Genomic DNA, 19,800 nt, shown 5'->3' on the forward strand with positions numbered 1-19,800 from the left:
AGAAATTCCCTTCTTTGATTATGAGTATGAATTTTTTTTTGTTAGAAGATACAAAATTTACTTCAATGATTTTGAGAACTTGTCTCGTGACTTTTTTTACTATGTGGATATTTCAATGATCTTAAGAAAAATAAAACACTAAAACATTGTGTGATATACACATCCAACTATTCATTTATTGTAATTTATTACGTAGCTTTTGGTATGATTTTAAAATATCCTTAACATTTTTAAGAAAGAGTGTTTCCCATAATGTTTTTCAGACAAGTTTTTTCACAAAATTATTTTCATGCGAGGTGAATTTAACTTTTCAAAATTAGAAAAACATTGAAGTTAGTTCACATTGTTTCAACTTGTACATATATAGTAAAAAACATTTATCGAAAAAGTTAGTTCATCTGTACTATTCTCACCAATGCTTTGAGATTGCATGAGTTGGACGGTGGTAAGATGCAGTGATGCCGTGATGGATTTAGAAATTTTAAATTGAGAGACAATATTCGTATGTGTAAATTTGAAGAAATTATATTTATATTTTGAATTATTTTATCATATTTAAAAAATTGAAGGATTAAATATTTCTATTTTAAAATAGAAGGAATAAAATTACGAATTTAAAAAAAATAAAAAACTAAATGTCTTTATTTTAAAATAAGGAAACTAAAATTCAAATTTTAAAATATAGAAGGATCAAAATTACATTAAAACCATAATACTATAGTAAATTGAATAAAAAAATATCACATACATTATTTATTAAAGCTAACGTATTATTTAATGTAACAAAACATATCCTTAAAAAAATGAGACAAAACATATCATTTTTAATGAAAATTGTGTGTCTATTATTTTTATATAATATGTATTTATGTTTTCAAACACTCAAATATAAAGGAGTCCTATTTGTCTTAGGCTCATAAAATCTTAGGACCGCGTCTATCCTTTTGAAATAATGATTTTTGATTTTGAGACATGATTTTGATTATTTTTTTTACTAATTTGAGACATAATACTTGTCTAATTAGATTCGGTTACATGATAATTATAAAATTCAACTTATGTTTGAAATAAAAAGTCATAAACATAATAAAAATTATGTAAAAAATAGTCTCACTAGCAATAAAAAAAATATATGATATTGGAATTTTCAATTTTTCAATTGTTTATTAGATTCAATATATTCATGTGATTTTCATCATGTGTTTTTTTTATATCAATTGGGTTTTATAATTTTCATATACATAACTTTAATACAACAAATTTGATATTTTGAATCAATTAAAAAAATTGAATTTGTATCCCAAAATAAAAAGTTATCATTATCTCAAAATAATCATTTTAAATACATAAAAGAATTAATTAAACATTTTTAAAAATACAAAGGATAAAAATGTATTTTAAGAATTTTTCGTTATCGAAAAATAATTAGATTCTTACAACAGATATTGGAATCTTAAACTGGAGCAGCCCCCAAGTGGTGTGTTTCCTAGGATTGGTTGTCCTGGTGTGATGGTTGTTGGCATGCGCCAGAAAGATGCACATCAGCACATGTTCGTTCGTGACGAGGCGCGCTGTAAACGTCGTATTCTTTTACTTTTGAAGTGCCTAAAACTTTATCTGCTTCAAATCTGCAATGTATTTACATTAATAAACGCAGCACGTGCATCATTCTGCTGGATCACATAAAATTTTCACACGGAATTGATGAATGCCGCTATGTATGAATGGTTGAAAGTTGACTGTTGACAGAAGCAATAAAAAGAAAGTAATGGAGAAGATCCTAACCCATTTTCTGAAAACTCTTTTGTACATATGCTAATCAAATCATGTACCGTGCAAGTCACGGTCTAACATACCAGTTGAATAATATATGCACCGTCAACATTTGCGAAGCGTGGAGTCAATGGAAACTATTATTATAAATGCAAAGGGTTTGAATCACGTATCATTTGTTGCCACTTTAAAACGAGTATGAGAATAGAGAGGCGTTCTTCTTTTTAGTTCTTACACATAGGATGTACAATAACTAACAAGTCCCTGCAAAAATTCAGTCCTATAATTATCAAGGACGACAAAGCTAATATCATTAGTGAAATTATGTTTGTAAGACGTAAAAGATACTAGTATAAATATCATTAGTAAGATGTACGTATCATCTCTGTAGAAAAAAAATTAAAAAGTTTGATATCTCCCATATCCGAGGAGTACAAACTTAAAGCAAGAGTTAATCTTGAGATTATTGTATAGTTTAATTGAAAAAAGAAAAAATGAATGTTGTGCGGAAAAGTTAAAAAGAAAATTAGTATTTTTGTTATATATTACAAAAGATAAATATTTATTTTTATAAAATTAAAATTTATAATATTTTTTTAAAATATGTAGATTATACTATAATTAAAATTCAGAATAAATAAATATTTTTAAATATATGAAATATATTGTGGATTTATAATGAACCATTTAAATTATAGTGTAAGGTTATTTTTAATCACTGACACATTTAAAAAAAAAATTCAATTTAAAGATAGAGATAAAAAAGGGATAAATTGAAAGGGGTAAACATTTAAAAATATAAGTTATGCATATAAATATAAAAGAATGGTAGTTTGATATGATTTTGGGCCAATTGTGTGAGTAATATGTAAAATGTACATTCAAAACAGAAAAGAGAGAGAATATTTATAACGTTCAATTGAGAGAGTAGGGACTAGGTAGGAGAGAAATTTTCACTCCCAAAATTGTATATTTCAACTTATAATATTAGTAGATTTTTATTGTTCTCCCTTATTTATTTATTTGTTAATGTAGTTGGCTTCTTACAGGATAAATTTCATTTTAAAATAACTGGCCACATTATCTCCTTATATGAAATTATAATCATAAGCAAATAAAACTATAAAAGAGAATAGTATATTTAAAGTTCACATTCATCTCTTGTTAAAGTTCAATATGAGTTACATTTTTTATGGTTGAATTGGTGATAAAAAAAAAAGAAAGGAAAAAGAGAAAGATGATGAGGTTGATTTCTCTCGATAGTAAAATACTAATAATTAATCACTAATATTGTCAATAAAAAAATTATTTTTAAGTGAAATATATTTTTTAATTCTTATATTTTTGTTAAATCTTATTTTAGTCTCCCCAACTTGAATATCATACAATTTACCTCCTAAACATAATTAAAAAAAATGTTTTTAAGTCTCTTCTTACAACCTGAAGTTAAAAAAAATGCAAAAAATTAGAGAGTAAGGGCATGAACAAACGCAGCGTTTTGGAGGGCGAGGAGTCTCTGTTGTGAGAGATCTCAGATTTGAGGTTTGGAGTGGCTGTCCTTCAGATCTCTGGTTTTCAGCTTGGTTTTCCGTCCTGTGTGGTGGATAATGTGATTGATTCTTGAGTGTTTGCTAACGTTGTTTAACAATGTGATTGCATTTTCTTACACTTCAAAATTTGTCAGAAATTACTCGTAAGTGTTTGGTTTTGGGGGGCAACTAGTTATTATCATCACATCACACAAGATTGATTGGCATGGAGACTAATCCACTTCCACTGCCACTTATCTTGTTCGTCTTTTCGGTATGTATGGATTTAGGGTTTGCATTTACACCCCCCATCTCTCTCTCTTTTTTTTTTTAATTAACTCTTTCTTTCAATTACCTGCGCAGCTTTTGTTTTCTGCTCTAGATTCTTCAGACTCCAAGTAACAAACAACTCCGAATTCCTTTTTGAGTCTTTGCTTTTCTATTTCTCCCAAACCCCTCATTTCTTTTCTCTTCTCTTCTACAGATCTTCTCCCCTCCTCTATGACTGTGACCAATGCCATCGCACCAAGGAACGCGATGTTTCTACAACTAGAAGCCGCGATGAAAAGGACGTTGGTATAATTGCAACATACAGTGATTCTGCTTCTGGCCATGTTCGACTCGCTAGGTTGAAAATGAGGGATTTATCTGATTCCTGGATTTGGGAAAACCCTACTCATCAATATCAAAAGACCTCCCGGGTATGTACTGTCTTGTGCTGTAAATGGTTTTTCCCCTATTAACTACTCCCTGTCTGCTAATATTAATTATTCAGGAATTCATGGAATCATTTCAAACTGAATCCAATCCCAACCACTCCACAGATGAACATTATCCTGAACAAAGCAGAGTTCAAATTCCCCGTTCCTCATCAATGACTATGACGCCCATGAAGATCAAGCGCCGGGTAATTTTTTAATTTTGTCTTTAACTACTTAACCAATCTAAAAATAATAGGGACAGGGGTGCCACTTCTCAATCTAATCTTATATATGAATTTTTATAATTTTACTTGTAGTGTTTCTTAAAATTTAATCAATGTCTTCTATTTTCTTTATGTTTGGTTCGCTCAATTATTTTGTCCCTGTGATTGGTCCCTTCAGAAATAAAAATGGCTAATCTTGCCTCGATAGAGATAAGTGGAAGAGTGTTTGTTCTATTTTCTTTTTTCCCTGCTGATTTTTTTTTATAAATATTTTCCAATCCCTTAGGTAATGCGGCAAGACAGAAGGAAAGCTCGTGCAGCTGAACTTACTCGGGAAGACAAAGAAAATGACGATCACATTGTATCAGCAGCAATTGAACACACTGAAGGATTTGATACCACTATCAAGGGAAAGTATGGTATATGGAGGAGAGAATATGAGAACCCAAATTCCGATTCAACGCTGAAACTCATGCAAGATCAAATAATAATGGCCAAAGCTTATGCCAACATTGCAAAGTCTAAGAATAAAATTGTTCTATACGAAGCTCTTATCAAGCACTCCAGAGATAGTCAACAAGCTATAGGAGAAGCCAGTTCTGATACCGAGCTTCACCTTGGGTATTTTTGTATTTCCTTGGTCTTCTTTCTCTGGCTTATTAGATTTTTTTCAATTTTCATGCAAGGTTACCATTTATTGCATTTGCTAGAGCACTTGATCGAGCAAAAGCTATGGGTCATGTTCTTTCCATAGCAAAGGACCAACTTTATGACTGCCTTTTGGTGTCAAGGAAGTTAAGGGCAATGCTTCAATCAACTGAAGATAAAGTGAATATACAGAAGAAAAGAAGTGCATTCTTGATTCAGCTGGCTGCAAAAACTGTGCCTAGACCATTGCATTGCCTTCCCCTGCAACTTGCAGCGAATTATTACCTGCAGGGTTATCATAAGAAAGGAAATCTTGACAAAGAAAAGATTGAAGATCCATCTCTTTATCATTATGCCATCTTCTCTGATAATGTACTGGCTGCATCTGTGGTTGTTAATTCTACTGTACAGAATGCAAAGGAACCTGAGAAGCATGTTTTCCATATAGTGACGGATAAATTGAATTTTGCAGCTATGAGAATGTGGTTTCTCATCAACCCTCCTTCTAAAGCAACCATTGAAGTTCAGAATGTTGATGATTTCAAGTGGCTGAATTCCTCATATTGTTCTGTTCTACGTCAGCTTGAATCGGCAAGAATCAAGGAATATTACTTTAAGGCTAATCATCCTTCTTCCCTCTCTGTTGGTTCTGACAATCTAAAATATAGAAATCCTAAATATTTGTCAATGCTAAATCACTTAAGGTTCTACCTTCCTGAAGTTTATCCAAAATTAAACAGAATTCTATTCTTGGATGATGACATTGTAGTGCAGAGAGATTTGACACCTCTTTGGTCAATTGATTTGAAAGGTATGGTGAATGGTGCCGTGGAGACATGCAAGGAGAGTTTCCATAGGTTTGATAAATACCTAAACTTTAGTAATCCACTGATTTCCAACAACTTCAGTCCTGAGGCGTGTGGCTGGGCATTTGGCATGAATATGTTTGACTTGAAGGAGTGGAAGAAACGAAACATCACTGGTATCTATCATCGGTGGCAAGATATGGTAAATTTCACTGATCTTATTCCTTCTTTTTATAGTTTATCCATATATATATATAGTAGTTGCCTGAAGATTGATTTTATGAAATTAGTTGCCTGAAGATTCCTATGTGTGCATCATGCCAATGTTTATTTTCTTGTCAGGCCTCAACTTCAAATACTGGAAGGCCAAGTTTACTGTTTTGTGCATGTAGATAGTAGTGTTGTCTTCTTATCTGATGTAGAATTAATCCTTTGCAGAATGAGGATAGAACCCTCTGGAAGCTTGGAACCTTACCCCCAGGACTAATCACCTTTTATAATCTGACCTATCCGTTAGATCGAGGCTGGCATGTTTTGGGACTTGGCTATGACCCGGCTCTGAACCTAACAGAGATAGAGAATGGCGCTGTCATTCACTACAATGGAAACTACAAGCCATGGTTGAATCTTGCTGTTTCCAAATATAAATCGTACTGGTCCAGATATGTTATGTTCGATAATCCATATCTTCGAGTTTGCAACCTTAGCGAATAGTGAATTTTTGTGCCCTACACTAGCAGATTGTACTTTTTGAGAATGGTACCACACTACAACGTAATATAGTTGTCTCTTTCCAGAGAAACTGAAATTGATTGACTCATCAAATTAGGAATTAAATTAATTAATTGATAAAATTTAAAAATGTTTTTTCTATGCCAAAAGTCTAATTAAGTAAATAGTTTATAAAATTTAAAATATTTTTTTTAGGTTAAAATGTATTTTTGGTTCTTATTATTTTTTTTTAATTTTGTATTTGATCTTAATTTTTTCTTGACACTTGGTTCCTGAAAATTTTAATTTGTATTTTGTTCCTACATCTACATTGGTCATGTTAACTGACCAAATACAATGAGTGGGTTTGGACTGGATTGACAAGCTCGATCCATTTTGCATCTAATTAGGGCTCAAAACTTAGAGCCTAAACATAAGGCTTAGACTCTTACTTGGACTAAAAAGGTCCACATTGAATTTGAGGCAATTGTTTTGTGCACCTAAAAGAAATGTTGTGCATCTAGTAATTTAAGTGTAGTGGCAAAAATGTGTTTCGTTTAAAAATTTAAAAATCCTTCTCCTCTCCCTCACCCTTACATACTGCTGTTGTGCCCCTTCTTCGTTTTTGCTTCCTCTTGTGTTGTCAATGTCTCACCTCTGATTGTTGCTGCCACTTCCCGCCATTGCCGTGAGTGCCTTCCTCTTCTTCGTTTTGATGCTGTGTTTGGGTGCTTCATTTGAAGGATTGAAATACCGTATATTGCAGACGGATTAGCAATTTGTATGGAATATACGACATCTAACTTTGGACAGGCTTAACTAGCTTGATCCATTTTGCTTAATTAAGGAATAAGCATATTTGTGTTTACATTTTCCTCTGTGCTTTTATTAGGAAGTTAAAGAGCAATTTTAATATTTCGACAAGACCATTAATATAGTGTTTTATGAAAATTTGGAAGCAATTAGTCACATGGACAAGCACCACAAGGGTCTAGTACATAATATCATAAAACATGTCAATTTATACCATCTTATATTGTTAACAATAATGATACAATCACTATTGTGCCACAATCATCATCGTGCACTGCCAGTGACTCCAAACCAACTAGCGAACCATCCCTCTAGTCCACTAAAGAGATGCAGAAAAGAAAAAGGAGTGTATGGTTGAAGAGTTCCTTCGTTTTACTCATGGCAAGGTGAGACCCTCGTCGGATTTGATGCAATTCTTCTTTGCCCTTAACGGCAAGGGTGAGGCCACACAAAAAGAAGGGATTTTTTTAAAATGATTTGTAATTTTTAAAATAAAATAAAGGTCTGGGTCTGATTGTCTTAAATCACAGTTTTGGAATGGGTTAGTAGGGAGGTGTGGCGATCGATTTGTGGGTTTTGCGATTTGGGCACCAGTAGAATTACTGGTACACCCAACAAATTTTTTAAATTCCCATGATACCCCTCCCTAATAACTTCTTCTTCAGCTTTTTGTTTTTTAATGTTTCTTCATGCGAGCTTGTTATTTTTTTCCTTCACCTTCGTTATATTGTGAGAGGTGTTCCGGTGAGAGTTGCTCATTCGTTGTTGTGTCCTCTTTGGTGGAGGTGCATTGTTTATAGTGGTTCGTGGGTAAGTGGCGGTTGTAGCGGTGGTTGGTTTGACCATTAATGACGGAGGTAAGGTGTTTGATCTGGTCTTTTTCCTGTTAAACTTACATATTGATAATCCGTAAATTGTATATAACTTACGGATTAGTAATCTGTAAGACGACATCCTCCACATGAAGAGTCTCAAAGTTATGGAAAACACTTGTAATGAGTAGATTTATCATTCAGGATGATAATCACCTCTCTTACTGGCAAATGGAAACTACTAGTTTCCTTATGTCACCTCTCTGCAAAAGCAGACATAAGTCCCCGATCACCAGTGTCCAATGAACATGTGATCAGAGGACTTAATCATGTGGCAATCACTAAACCTTCAATCTCAAGAGCAAGGCTGCCAAATTTCTCTACCTTCCTTTCATGGGAGGACAACTTCAACTTAGGACATTCCTAAAAATAAAAATAAAAATCATTTAAACAATAATAAGAAATACTTATGAAAATATTATTAATTTCAAAATATAACTACCTCTCCATTCCAAACTATCACAATCACATGATGAACATAGTCCATCAAAACTGATGTGTCATGAGGCCCGCCGAAAAAACCCTCGGATCACTAACTACATCATTAGCATGTGCCTCTTGAGGTAGCTCATGGACCTCTTCAGCAGCATGATTCACATGCTCAACATCCTTAGCAATAGGTGCAACTTGTCGTTGCCTACGTGTAGATGCTGTGAGCCTTCGTCGCTGGGACCTTCATTGACATCAGAACTTACTTCTCTACCTAAAGCTCTTTCTATAATCCTGCCTAAAGTCTGACCCAAACCTTTGGTTCTAATCTGCACATTAAAAGCATGATTAACAATTAATGACATCGTTCAAATAATCTGCACATTAAAAACATGATTAATTTTTTTTACAGTGCACATCACTAATTGATGTACTTTTAAATATATGATAAAAATCCTACGACAATTTCTTAAATTTTTAATAAATGAGTATTTTTTTACACTACCAAATATTATTTATATAAATATTTATTACTATTATTGTCAAAAAAATTATATCACTACATCAATAAAAAAATTGTCATTTACATATATAGATTTTCTTGTTACACTAATTTGTACAATATATACTTATAAAAAATAACAATCAATCATATTTAAACATTTTACAAATAAATATTTCAAATTTCAAATATAATTTAATTTCTTAAAGAAAATAGATTAATTACTTTTTTTGAAATTAATTAATTATTAAAAACAAACTTAAATAAGCAAATAAAAATAATTAAATAAATAAATATTAAAAAATCCAATAATTTGTTTTATAAAATAAATTTTATAACATCTGAATTATTAAATTTTTTTAAAAAATAAATTATTTTGCTATTAATTAATTATTTTTAAAAAAATATACAAATTGGAAATTCGTATACACTATACGAATTGATAATTCATATGCCATACAGATTATCAATTCGTATGATTTATATGGATTTCCAGCAACCAAAATTCACCAATGATGCCACAGGCTTACTGAGAGGGAAGGGAGACTTACGGTAGAGAGGCATGAGCGGGGGAGGCGGTGCGAAGACAAAAACAGACAAAGAACAAAGAAGAAAAAGCTTGTACAGATGGCGTGCAAATAAAACAAGGGGAAAACGTTTTTAAAAATTAAGTAAAAAGCATTTTTACCACTTCACATATTTTGTTGGGTGTATCAGCATTTCTGCTGGAGCCCAAAGCAATTGCCTCGATTTGCTGGCGAGGGTTATTGTGTCATTTTAACAAATAGATTGTGGGTGTTTCCTGGACTCGCATTTTCAGATCAGTTATCAAAAGATTTGTTATCATTCTCGTAGAGACTTCAGATCAGTTTTTTTTTTATTTTATTTTTATTACGGTCTTGTTTTGATGCACAACAATTTATGACCCTTTGTGTTCCTCTAACTTTTTTCTCTTCATTCCAAATTAATTAAAATTTTCTCAACTTCGAAAAAGAAATCAACAAACTAAATAAGAAGCACACGTCTGCAAGCTGGAACAGGTTCTCTGATGACTACTTCAAGCATGCTACGACGAGTTCTCCGTCTTTAGGACATATATCATATTCTGTTTGATGGCTACAATTCGCTTGCAGAGTTGGCTAAGAGGAAGAGGGCACGTGTGAAGTTCGCTAAGATGCAGTGCATGTTATCCCTTTAGTGCTAATTGTTTGTGCCACCATTCTTTGGCTTTGTACTGTGCAGGCACACCTTTGCCTATATTTTGTTTTTAATGATATTTTGATTGTTAAAAAGTGACAATTTTTAATCATCAATATTTTAAATTTATTGTTTCAATTAAGAAAACTAATGCTAAGAAAAAACTGAAAAAAGACCAAAAGATAACCTTTAAAAAACATTAATGACTAAAATAAAACTTTTAAAACTTAATAAACCAAAATAGAAAATACTAATAAAACATAAAGGACCAAAAATATCTTTTAATATATGATAAACACAATAATAAACAGAAATTGCTTTTAGTTTCAACTGCACTTGTAGTCTCTTAATTTGTGTGGTTTTGATTTCTAAAATTCTAATTGTTCATATTCGTACTCATTTAGTTCTCATTGTTTCACTATTTCAACACTTTGCACTCAACACTCAAATTTGTCCACAAATTTCCCAATCCCCCAATGTGTTGAAAGCAAGACTATGATACGTGAAATAGATGTGTCACCACACATGATATTTAAGTAGTAGTCCCAAATATGCTTGCACCAAGACATCCCACTAGGTATTCTATTTTTACGTGACCAAGTTGGTTAAAAGAATGGGGTTCTGTATATTTGATTACAATTAGTAAAATGATAATGTTTTGGGTGGACCTTCTAATACGATATTATCTATTGAGGAAATATTCAGTTATTAAACGAGTAATGGCCTCCTCCACAGGCACATATATAAAACCAAAGTGTTGATGGTGTAATGAAAACAGTTCACAAAGATAATGGTACAGTGAGTATCACATTTAAAAAAAAAAAAAAAACCTTCAAATCCACATTAGTAATCGTCACCCTTTGATATAACTTCTTTGCATGTTGGTCGGAGTAAGATTGTATGTTCGAATTGTGATACATAGCTTCCTTTCACATCACATAGAGGAGGATAAGGCTGCATAAAAAAACACAAGTTTAGTCCTTCACAAGAATAATTTCAAACAGTTAAAACTAAGAAAACATACAAAATTAAAAGATATATTGCACCAACTTGAAATAGAATCTGATGAATAACCTACAAGGCATGAACACCATTTTGGTGCACACCTATATTATCAGACATGTCCAATACAAACACTTGCAATTTACAACACGTGTTAGACCTATGACAATCTGTGTCCCATTTAAAAATTCAGCACACAACTCAGATCCAACCATTTAAAATCCTCAATTTTTTTCCGACTGTACTTGACAAGTATAATAGTTTCATTTACGTTCAAAAGATCATATAATTATGTTAACAAGAACTTCATGTCTGCATTGAAATGTAACCTGCCAACGGATTTGGTGTTATAATATTGGATCAGAACTAAGTCAAATCAATCAAAGCTATCAAATTATTAGTAATCTACACTTTCAGGCTACAGTTCACAGTTACCAAACACTTCCTTTCAGACACCAATTACTTCTCATTGAAACCATTATAACATGCATTCAATTTTTTAAAATTAAAAAAATCTTTATATCCTCATATTTCTTGGTGTTTATAGCTCCTGATACATACCTGAACAACGCCAGAGTCACACAAGTTCTTTAATGCCATTAAGTACTTTTTTTTTTTTTTGGTCAGCAAAAATAATATATATTGATATATGCCATTAAGTACTTAGTCTCCCCTAGACGATCTAAATACCGCCTACAAAAGGCCAAAGTAGAGAAGTTCTTGTTAATAGTTGCTAACAGTTGCTTCGCTCTAGGCAATCTCAGTGGGATATGACCAACATCAAAATTTTTCATGTAGTGGCTGCATTCCAGGTCTTCTCGTACATATCCTTTCCCTGAACATAACGTACATAACATTTAAAGACCAAATACTGTATTATTCAAAGACAATATAACATCCAAAGAAACTACTATTACCCGTTGATGCAAAGGTTTCAATAGCAAAAAATTCACCCTCTTCCATCTTTGTCTGCTCCCCACCCTTCACAATGGGAACCGATTTTCCAGCATGGATTTGGTAGCGACCAATGCTATGTCCATTCAAATTTCGTATACTCTTAACTGCAATGACATTCTCAATGTAATATATATCACATTCTAAATGATACATAATACTGGTAAACATTATACTATAGAATATGCAGACAAATATTATAAATTTGGAAAAAATAATCCTTCATCCATTTTCACAACTTTTAGATCTATATATCAATAAATTAAGGCATCAATAGTTATGAACGGAAGTCAACAATATTGTTGCCTACAATGAAGTCAACTGGGTATGGATTTCTAAATGATAGAAGATCAACCTAGGTTACTTTGTTCTGTTTGAAGGAAATCTTATTTCATGGGAAAGTAAGAAATACAATGTTAGTGGTAGCAATAGCACTAAACTGGGCTATTATATAAATATATATCGGACATATAAGGTTGGTTGAGTGGTTAACAAAGAAGAGAAGGTGGAAAAGATCGCAGGTTCGATCCCTCATGCTAACATAAACTAACAATTAACATTTGCTGATATATATATATATATATACACACCAGTTTATGTGGTTCAACCATTACTCACTTGTTCAACCATTACCCCAATGACCCAGTGCCCTCACTTCGAATTTTAAAACACTAGTTAGCTGTTAGCTAAGAAGTCTATAAATTCCCGTACATTTATGTTTCAAGTAATGAATCCTTTTATCATTTTCAGAAACTCCTTTTTCAGTTTTCTCCCTCTCTCAAAACCCTATCTCTGATTTGATTACAAACGTCGAACTGTAGAACTTATAAATCGTTTTCTCCGAGTTCCAAAATCCTCCAAGACTGACACTCAAACTGACTCTATTGTCTTTGTAGCAAATTTTGGTTATCATGGAGGGCAAGAACATGATCGTGGAAGGGGTTGCCATGCTAATAGACCACAATGCTCCCACCGTAAATGCACGGGACATATTCAAGGTCAATGCTACATTTTTGCATGGTTTTCCCAAAAAATGTGCCTCCATCTCAGGTGCTAGACTTCGAGAAAAAAGATTGAAACTCGAGTGTAAATTTATCAGATGTTGAGTACAAAGCATCTTGGATTTTAAACCCTGACACTTCTGCCTATACTGCTGGCAGTCCTCCCTTTTCTCAAACTCATCTCCCACAAAAAATCCTCAATTCATCACTCTCACATATGGCTCTAAGGTTAATTTTTTTTTCAAAATAATTCACTCATACAGTTGGGGCCTAGTTCTGTTACTTCCACCCTAAGCTATCATTATTTTGTAACATCCATTGATGACTTTTAATTACAAGTCTGAATTGTTTGAAATCATTCGAAATTTTAGCTCAAGTTTTTACTCAATTTGGTCTCTCAATTAACATTTTAAGGAGTGATAATGTAATAGAATATTTTTGCAGCCTAATTCAACTCCAATGACATGATTCATCAATCTAGCTGCCCAAATACATCACACCAAAATGGCATTGCAGAGAGGAAACATCATGGTGTCATACTGAGAGCCAGCCTTATCATGCAAGGAGTCGCACTCAGTCAACATCCTGGTGTTGTGTTGTCTTGTGGTTCATGGTTTCTTGGAAGATGACCTTTTCTGTATCTTATTGCAGTCAGTGACAAAATTAATAAGAGGATATACGTGAAAGTGAAACTCTAATGTCATAATAATATATTTGATATTAGAGGAATGCTAACAACACACTTTCTTACACACACTATTATTGACTGAAATTTATGAAATCTACAAAATCATTAGTGAAGTTCATTAAATAAGGTATGGAACCGGCAAAATTTTGTGATTTCCAACAAATTTCAGCCAATAATTAGAGCATGTTGCTAGAACTTCTCTTGATATATGCACGAGTGTTATGAATTATATATTTTTAAATTATTAAGAGTAATATAATCCTCTTCTTCCTATTGAGATCTACACTCATTAGCATAAATATATACAGCAGGAAAAGATTTGGCTCAGTTGCCACTCTTTCCATTGTGACAATCCTTTTTCTTTTTTTCAATAATATCAAAATTAAAGAAATTGTATGCAAGTTTCCTAGTCTTACCAACACATACACAAATCAGGTGCATTTATATCAATAGCAAACACTTCAATCATCAAACCATGCCATTGAAACAAAATTTACTAGATGATTTATTATGTTTGTCTGTGACATTAGGAAATATCAAGCACAAACCCTCGACAAAAGGGCCTTGATCAAGGAGCCTTCATTAGATAATACTGAAATGTAAATTTTAAATTTGTTTCCATTCTTACAATTCAATGCATGCAATATAGATTGAGAAATATATAATCCAAATAAAATGATCACAAAAAATAAGCACAACCATCCCTACAAGCTTCATACCTTGATACACCTTCCCGTTAATCTCAACTTCATAAGATTCCATGACCTCTTGAATTGCGGCACCAATGTCACAAAGGCGCACATCAATTCCAGCTTCCTAGATGGCAAGCCATAGCATGTTAGAGGAACCAGCAAATTACATGATTTAATTGGTGCATACCCAAAACATCACACCACACAGATTAAACAATAGAAATATGGAGGGGTAGGGATCAGAAGCCATTTATTAGGCTTCTGAAGCTTTTCCATAAAAGAGTTCTAAAGACAGAGAGAAACTGAGAAAATCTTTGTGAAAATAAAGTTGAGCATTCCTATTCTGATTTTCAGAATTCTCTGGTTCTGATTTATACAGGATTTAAGCTTTTCCAACAATCTTATAACTAGCTGAATGTTACAGAAAACTAACTTTCTAACAGAAATATTAATTGATTGACCAAGGAACATTCTACAATCAACATTATAATGGACAACTAGTAACAGACAGTGTTATCAGTGGCATATTGTAGCAGCCAGATAAAAACTGCCAGATAAATATAGCAGTAGGCATTGCAGTTTGCAGCAAATGGCAGAAAGAATATATATAAAAAAACAGAATTAAAAATAACAAAATTTTAAAAAAGAATTAGAAATATAATTAAAAATATAACAGGATTTAAAATAAAAACAGAACAAAAAATCAGATGCATAACATAATTAAGAAATGAATAAAAATAATAATAGCTTTTTAAAAAAATTAAAAAAAAAACAAAATAGTATTTTTAGTAAATAAAAATATAAATAATCAAAATTAAAAAATAAAATAAAAAACAAGTATCAAAGAATAATAGAATAAATAGTTAAAAAGGCTGCAGACAAGTTTGAGTCGCATGTGACCCAAACACGAACACTATTAATTTAATTATTTAGACAATTGAAACTACACCTGTCAATATAAAAGGATAGATGGGTAGTGTTCTTTAAACAGGTAATCTTTGGGCTGAGCAATTTGACATTATTAATTGTCTGAGAAATGCCAGCTACAATGCTACATGATGTAATACCCCTCATTGCACATAGGGTTAAGCATTTTTTCCAGAATGTACCTTAATACCCGTATTGGTTGCTTCACGAGATGCTTCAAGTAGTGGATCAAACATGGGGTTGAATGCCACGGTAAAAGCGCAGTCAACTATATATCCTACAAAACAGAATTCATGACAAGAGGTTCAACAAAGTAAATATTAAAACATACATACACTAATTACTAGTATTATCACAGAAATACAAGATTGAATAAAAAAAAAATTCTCTGTATTACCATCAACATGGGTACCAAAATCCAATTTCATCACATCATCATACTGAAGTATAGTCTTATCCCCTGAATTTGGGGTCCAGTGAGCAGCAACCCTGGAGGAGTAAGAGTCTCATTTAAGAAAACAATTCAAGGAAGAAACCCAAAACAACCAAAGCATTTTCCAACTAGATGAGGTAAGTTACAATATCAGACAAAACCATTACATTACAATGATTACATAAAAAACCAACACTTCACAGAGGCCATTTAAATTTAAATCCTTTTTAATGATTTCAGTCAGGGATTTTACAGTAATTGGAGCTATCGTTTATTTGATCAACTTTTCTAATTGGGGCTTCCACTGATCTTTCTCACACTCCAAATCATCTGAGGTATGAGTTTGCCATCTTTTTTTCTTAATAGGTGGCATTACTACATTTTCTCAAATACATTTACAGCCTCTTTGCATATGTAAGGGTAAGGCTGCGTACAACATCCCTCCCCCATACCTTCGCATAGCGAAGAGCCTCTGGGCAATGGGGTACGAAGTTTTTTAATCACTCATCCAGCATAGCATTCTCACAACGCTTATGCTCTTTGTGGCCCTTCATTGCTCATTCTTAATATTTAGTACCGTAAAGCAAGAAACCACATAACAAAAGGGAAAAGCAGAAAACCATAGTATAAAGTGTTACCAATTTAAAGAGCATCCTGTGGGGAATGCAATGCCTGCTTGAAGGCCATCCTCTGATATTAGCTTACGAACAGTGTTCTCCAATGTTTCACATATGTCAGTCATCAGCATTCCAGGCTTTAAAATGCCTTTAATATATTTGCGAACCTACTTAGAAATAAAGAATATACTGAGCTACTATTATAACACCAAGCTTTATCAAAGAATAAATATACTTCTCAACTTTTCACTTGAATGTAAAATAGAATCAGATGAAACAAGGGAAATAAAGAAAAGGAAAATAAGACTTTATTTCCTTGCGTTAAAATCTAATGGAAGTATAAGGAATGAAAGAGCAGAGGTGAAAACATTTTTCTTGAATGGTTGTATTGTAAAAAAAGAAAGCAAAATTTAACATTTGAATAACATTAATATCACATTCTTGACATATTTTCTAATCACTTGCTAAAATAGGTGATTTGATTTACATTAAACGCAACTTTATCTCCATACATTTCAGAATTAGCTTTCTCTGAATGTTTTCCACAAATTTCAGTAAGACTAAAATTACAACCTGACGATGAACTTCTGCCGCTCGACGAACTGAATTATATAATGGCTTCTGCAGGCGCTCCAGTTCTCTCTTCTCCTCTGATGTAGTTCTCCATAGGTTACTGGCACAAAGATTCTAAAATGATTACAAAGATATTTGAAAATTTACACAGAATATTTAAATAGGCATGAGACACAAACAGTTGTTGATGTTGCTCAACACAAGTGTTTCATCTTCTGTACTACTTTGTTGGTAATTAAGTCCACTCACATGTCACTTGTGCAAAACAAAGTTGACTAATCTTGCAGAGGTATGCTTCTTTCATTCATTTGGTTTGATTCAGATTTGAGGAGGTTCTCAATAGCTTCGATAAGAATTTATGAATGAGCAAATGAGTATTATTATGTTTCCTAATACTCCAAGATTCAAAAAGTTTAAGAATTTTCTATTTTTTTTCAAAACACAAGCTTTGGGACCATAATCTCTTGGCGTGCAAACTATATCCAGTCAAAGCAGTTAATAGTGAAATGTAGTGTGGAGGAGCCACATCCAAAATCGTTACAGCAGCATAGCAGGTCACACAGTGGCTATTGTAGTGAATACAACAGCTACATTCTTTAACTCCTCTTTTGTTATTTCCAAGACTTTGGGAGGAGTATAGGTAGGTAACAAATTATGCATCCATCTCCCTTATTATAAAAAAGTAGTTTTGTTATGTTTTTTATAGTCCAAAGCTTAGCTACGTGCTAATTCAGAGGGGTTTATTTAACATAAAAGCTTTGATTAGACAATATGCTTCCTCTGTTTTGTTTTGTTTTTCTTTTTCTTTTTCAAATATAAACAAAAAAATCAAAGAATAAAAAAAAGGAACAGAATTCACTTTACTCATTCAAATTCAAATCAAATTTGCAAGGAAAATGTCAGATATTGCAGAAATTTATTCATCATCAACTTACTCGTCTTTGTACTGCTGAATTTCACCTTCAGGAAAATCTCCAGATGGGAAAAGGTCAATAACAGAAATTGATGGTGGATCAGTCTGTTGCAAGAGTTCTTTCTTTTTCCTGATGACGCAAAAATAAAATCAGAACCTGAGATAAAATAACATCACAATCAAGAGAATAAGCATTAATGGCAGAAGAAGCCAAGTCCTCACTTGCTTTTAGATTTCTTCTTTTTCTTCTTTGAAACTTCTGTCGGAAGAGAAAAATGACATGAACATCATATCATATATGAGGTACATAACGATATATGGAAAATGAATTAGTACCTTTAGTGTCATCTCCTTTTTGTGATGGTGGAGAAAGCTCAGCATCAGCATCAGCATCAGCAGCCCTTTCTACATGACTTGGTGTTCCATTTTCTTCTAGCATATTGTTTAATTGAGAAATAAGTTCCTCCGCCATGAATGAAAGAAGACCTGCATGCTCAATCAAATCAAATTACAACACAACAGAAAGAATAGTCCATCCAATCCATTTGAATCTACATTCCGAGCTCATATGATACAATTAAAATGAAGAACCAAGCAAAATAATATGAAGAAACCTGGTTGGGTGCTGAGACTTGGTGCGGTGGCGGAACCTTAAGGATAGAGACAACTAGGGTTCCACTCTGAAGGAACGGTGAGAGTCCAGAGCAAAACGCGATGCAGAACTAATAAAAACAATATCCTGAACTTACTTTTAACTATTAACCATTTGGGTATGATCACTAAATTATATTAGAAATAATATATAGAAAAATAGTTTAACTTGTTTTTCTCTCTATAATTAATAATAACTTATACATAAATATTTACAAAATAAATACTTAGAGTTAAGTTTTATTTCACAAAATTAATTGAAAGGTAAAAGTTTTTAGAATAATTTATTAAATTATAATTATTCAATAAAATTATATGTTAAAATAATTAAAAAGGTATAAAATAATAGAAACAAACATGATTATAAGATATTTTTAAAATAAATTTTATTGATAAAATATATTTTGAGATGTTATAGATTAGTTTCTTAATTAATTTTTAACTCTTGTATTTTTTATGTAGATAAGTTATATTGATTACATTTTTTTCATATATTATATGTTTTACTATTAATCGTATACTATATTTTAAAACATTTTAAATTAATTTTTAAACAAAGTGAAAAAAAACATACAGTTAAGTAAAATAATGTAATATAAAAAATGTCTAAGAGTAATGAGAGAAAAAATAATAAAATCTTGTTTTATTTAAAATGAGAAATAAGGAAATTTAATAAGTATTTTAAGAATAAAATATAAATATTTAAAAGCTAATGATTTTAAAAAAATACTATTTTATCGAAGTTACTACAAAAAGTTATTTATTGATCAAATATGATTATGTTCGACGAGTCATGTATATGTTCATTTTTATTTTAAATTTGTTTGAGACAAACTTTTAGTAGTTGTTAGTATTTTTTCAAGCATTATTTTTAAGATATATTTGTCAAAACTAACTGAAAAATTAATTAATAACTGAAGGTTAAAAACTTTTAAGTTAACTTATTAAATTTTAAAATTTTGGTTAAATTATTTATTAAAGTAATTGAAAAATATAAAATGACAAAATTAGATATATTTATATGAATTTTTTTACATAATTTTCTATTTTATTTTATGGATAATATATATTTTGAGGTGTTATAATTTTAATTTTTTTCAATTAATTTTAAACAATTTAAAATTTTATTCATATATAAATTCTG

At 31.7% G+C, this 19,800-nt stretch overlaps 2 protein-coding genes across 6 annotated transcripts; one reads left to right on the plus strand and one right to left on the minus strand.

Moving 5' to 3' along the window:
- The first annotated feature begins 3,213 nt into the window (after positions 1 to 3,213).
- Positions 3,214 to 6,489, plus strand: LOC100781749 (probable galacturonosyltransferase 3). Its single transcript, XM_003525635.5, has 7 exons — positions 3,214 to 3,576; positions 3,666 to 3,700; positions 3,787 to 4,003; positions 4,078 to 4,209; positions 4,514 to 4,848; positions 4,938 to 5,883; positions 6,120 to 6,489. The coding sequence occupies exons 1-7, from the start codon at positions 3,529 to 3,531 to the stop codon at positions 6,393 to 6,395; spliced, it is 1,989 nt and encodes a 662-aa protein (XP_003525683.1). The 5' UTR covers positions 3,214 to 3,528; the 3' UTR covers positions 6,396 to 6,489.
- A 4,424-nt stretch (positions 6,490 to 10,913) lies between these two features.
- Positions 10,914 to 18,769, minus strand: LOC100796044 (methionine aminopeptidase 2B-like). 5 transcript variants are annotated; one of them, XM_006579729.3, is made up of 13 exons: positions 18,620 to 18,769; positions 18,342 to 18,491; positions 18,228 to 18,264; positions 18,028 to 18,135; positions 17,093 to 17,192; positions 16,541 to 16,686; positions 15,867 to 15,958; positions 15,652 to 15,746; positions 14,570 to 14,666; positions 12,125 to 12,268; positions 11,857 to 12,042; positions 11,769 to 11,800; positions 10,914 to 11,159 (listed from the first exon to the last, which is right to left on the minus strand). In XM_006579729.3, exons 2-13 carry the CDS (start codon positions 18,475 to 18,477, stop codon positions 11,049 to 11,051), a joined length of 1,284 nt encoding a protein of 427 aa, XP_006579792.1. In that variant the 5' UTR covers positions 18,478 to 18,491; positions 18,620 to 18,769; the 3' UTR covers positions 10,914 to 11,048. The 5 variants fall into 5 exon arrangements, with proteins under 5 accessions (XP_006579792.1, XP_003524568.1, XP_006579795.1 ...); XM_041015207.1 differs by having other exon boundaries at positions 11,102 to 11,159; positions 11,769 to 11,813; positions 11,871 to 12,042; XM_003524520.4 differs by lacking the exon at positions 11,769 to 11,800 and having other exon boundaries at positions 11,946 to 12,042.
- Between the last annotated feature and the right edge of the window lie 1,031 nt (positions 18,770 to 19,800).

The sequence above is a fragment of the Glycine max genome, chromosome 5 (genome assembly GCF_000004515.6).
Source record: "Glycine max cultivar Williams 82 chromosome 5, Glycine_max_v4.0, whole genome shotgun sequence".
NCBI lineage: Eukaryota > Viridiplantae > Streptophyta > Magnoliopsida > Fabales > Fabaceae > Glycine > Glycine max.

Bases quoted from the DNA above. Each gene is read 5' to 3' on its own strand.
- LOC100781749 (XM_003525635.5), top strand. From the start codon at position 3,529: ATGGAGACTAATCCACTTCCACTGCCACTTATCTTGTTCGTCTTTTCG. The intron at 3,577-3,665 runs GTATGTATGGAT...TTACCTGCGCAG, and splicing joins TTATCTTGTTCGTCTTTTCG to CTTTTGTTTTCTGCTCTAGA. The intron at 3,701-3,786 runs GTAACAAACAAC...TCTCTTCTACAG, and splicing joins CTAGATTCTTCAGACTCCAA to ATCTTCTCCCCTCCTCTATG.
- LOC100796044 (XM_006579729.3), bottom strand. From the start codon at position 18,477: ATGGCGGAGGAACTTATTTCTCAATTAAACAATATGCTAGAAGAAAAT. The intron at 18,265-18,341 runs GTACTAATTCAT...CTCTTCCGACAG, and splicing joins AAAAGGAGATGACACTAAAG to AAGTTTCAAAGAAGAAAAAG. The intron at 14,667-15,651 runs GTACATTCTGGA...CTTGCCATCTAG, and splicing joins CAACCAATACGGGTATTAAG to GAAGCTGGAATTGATGTGCG.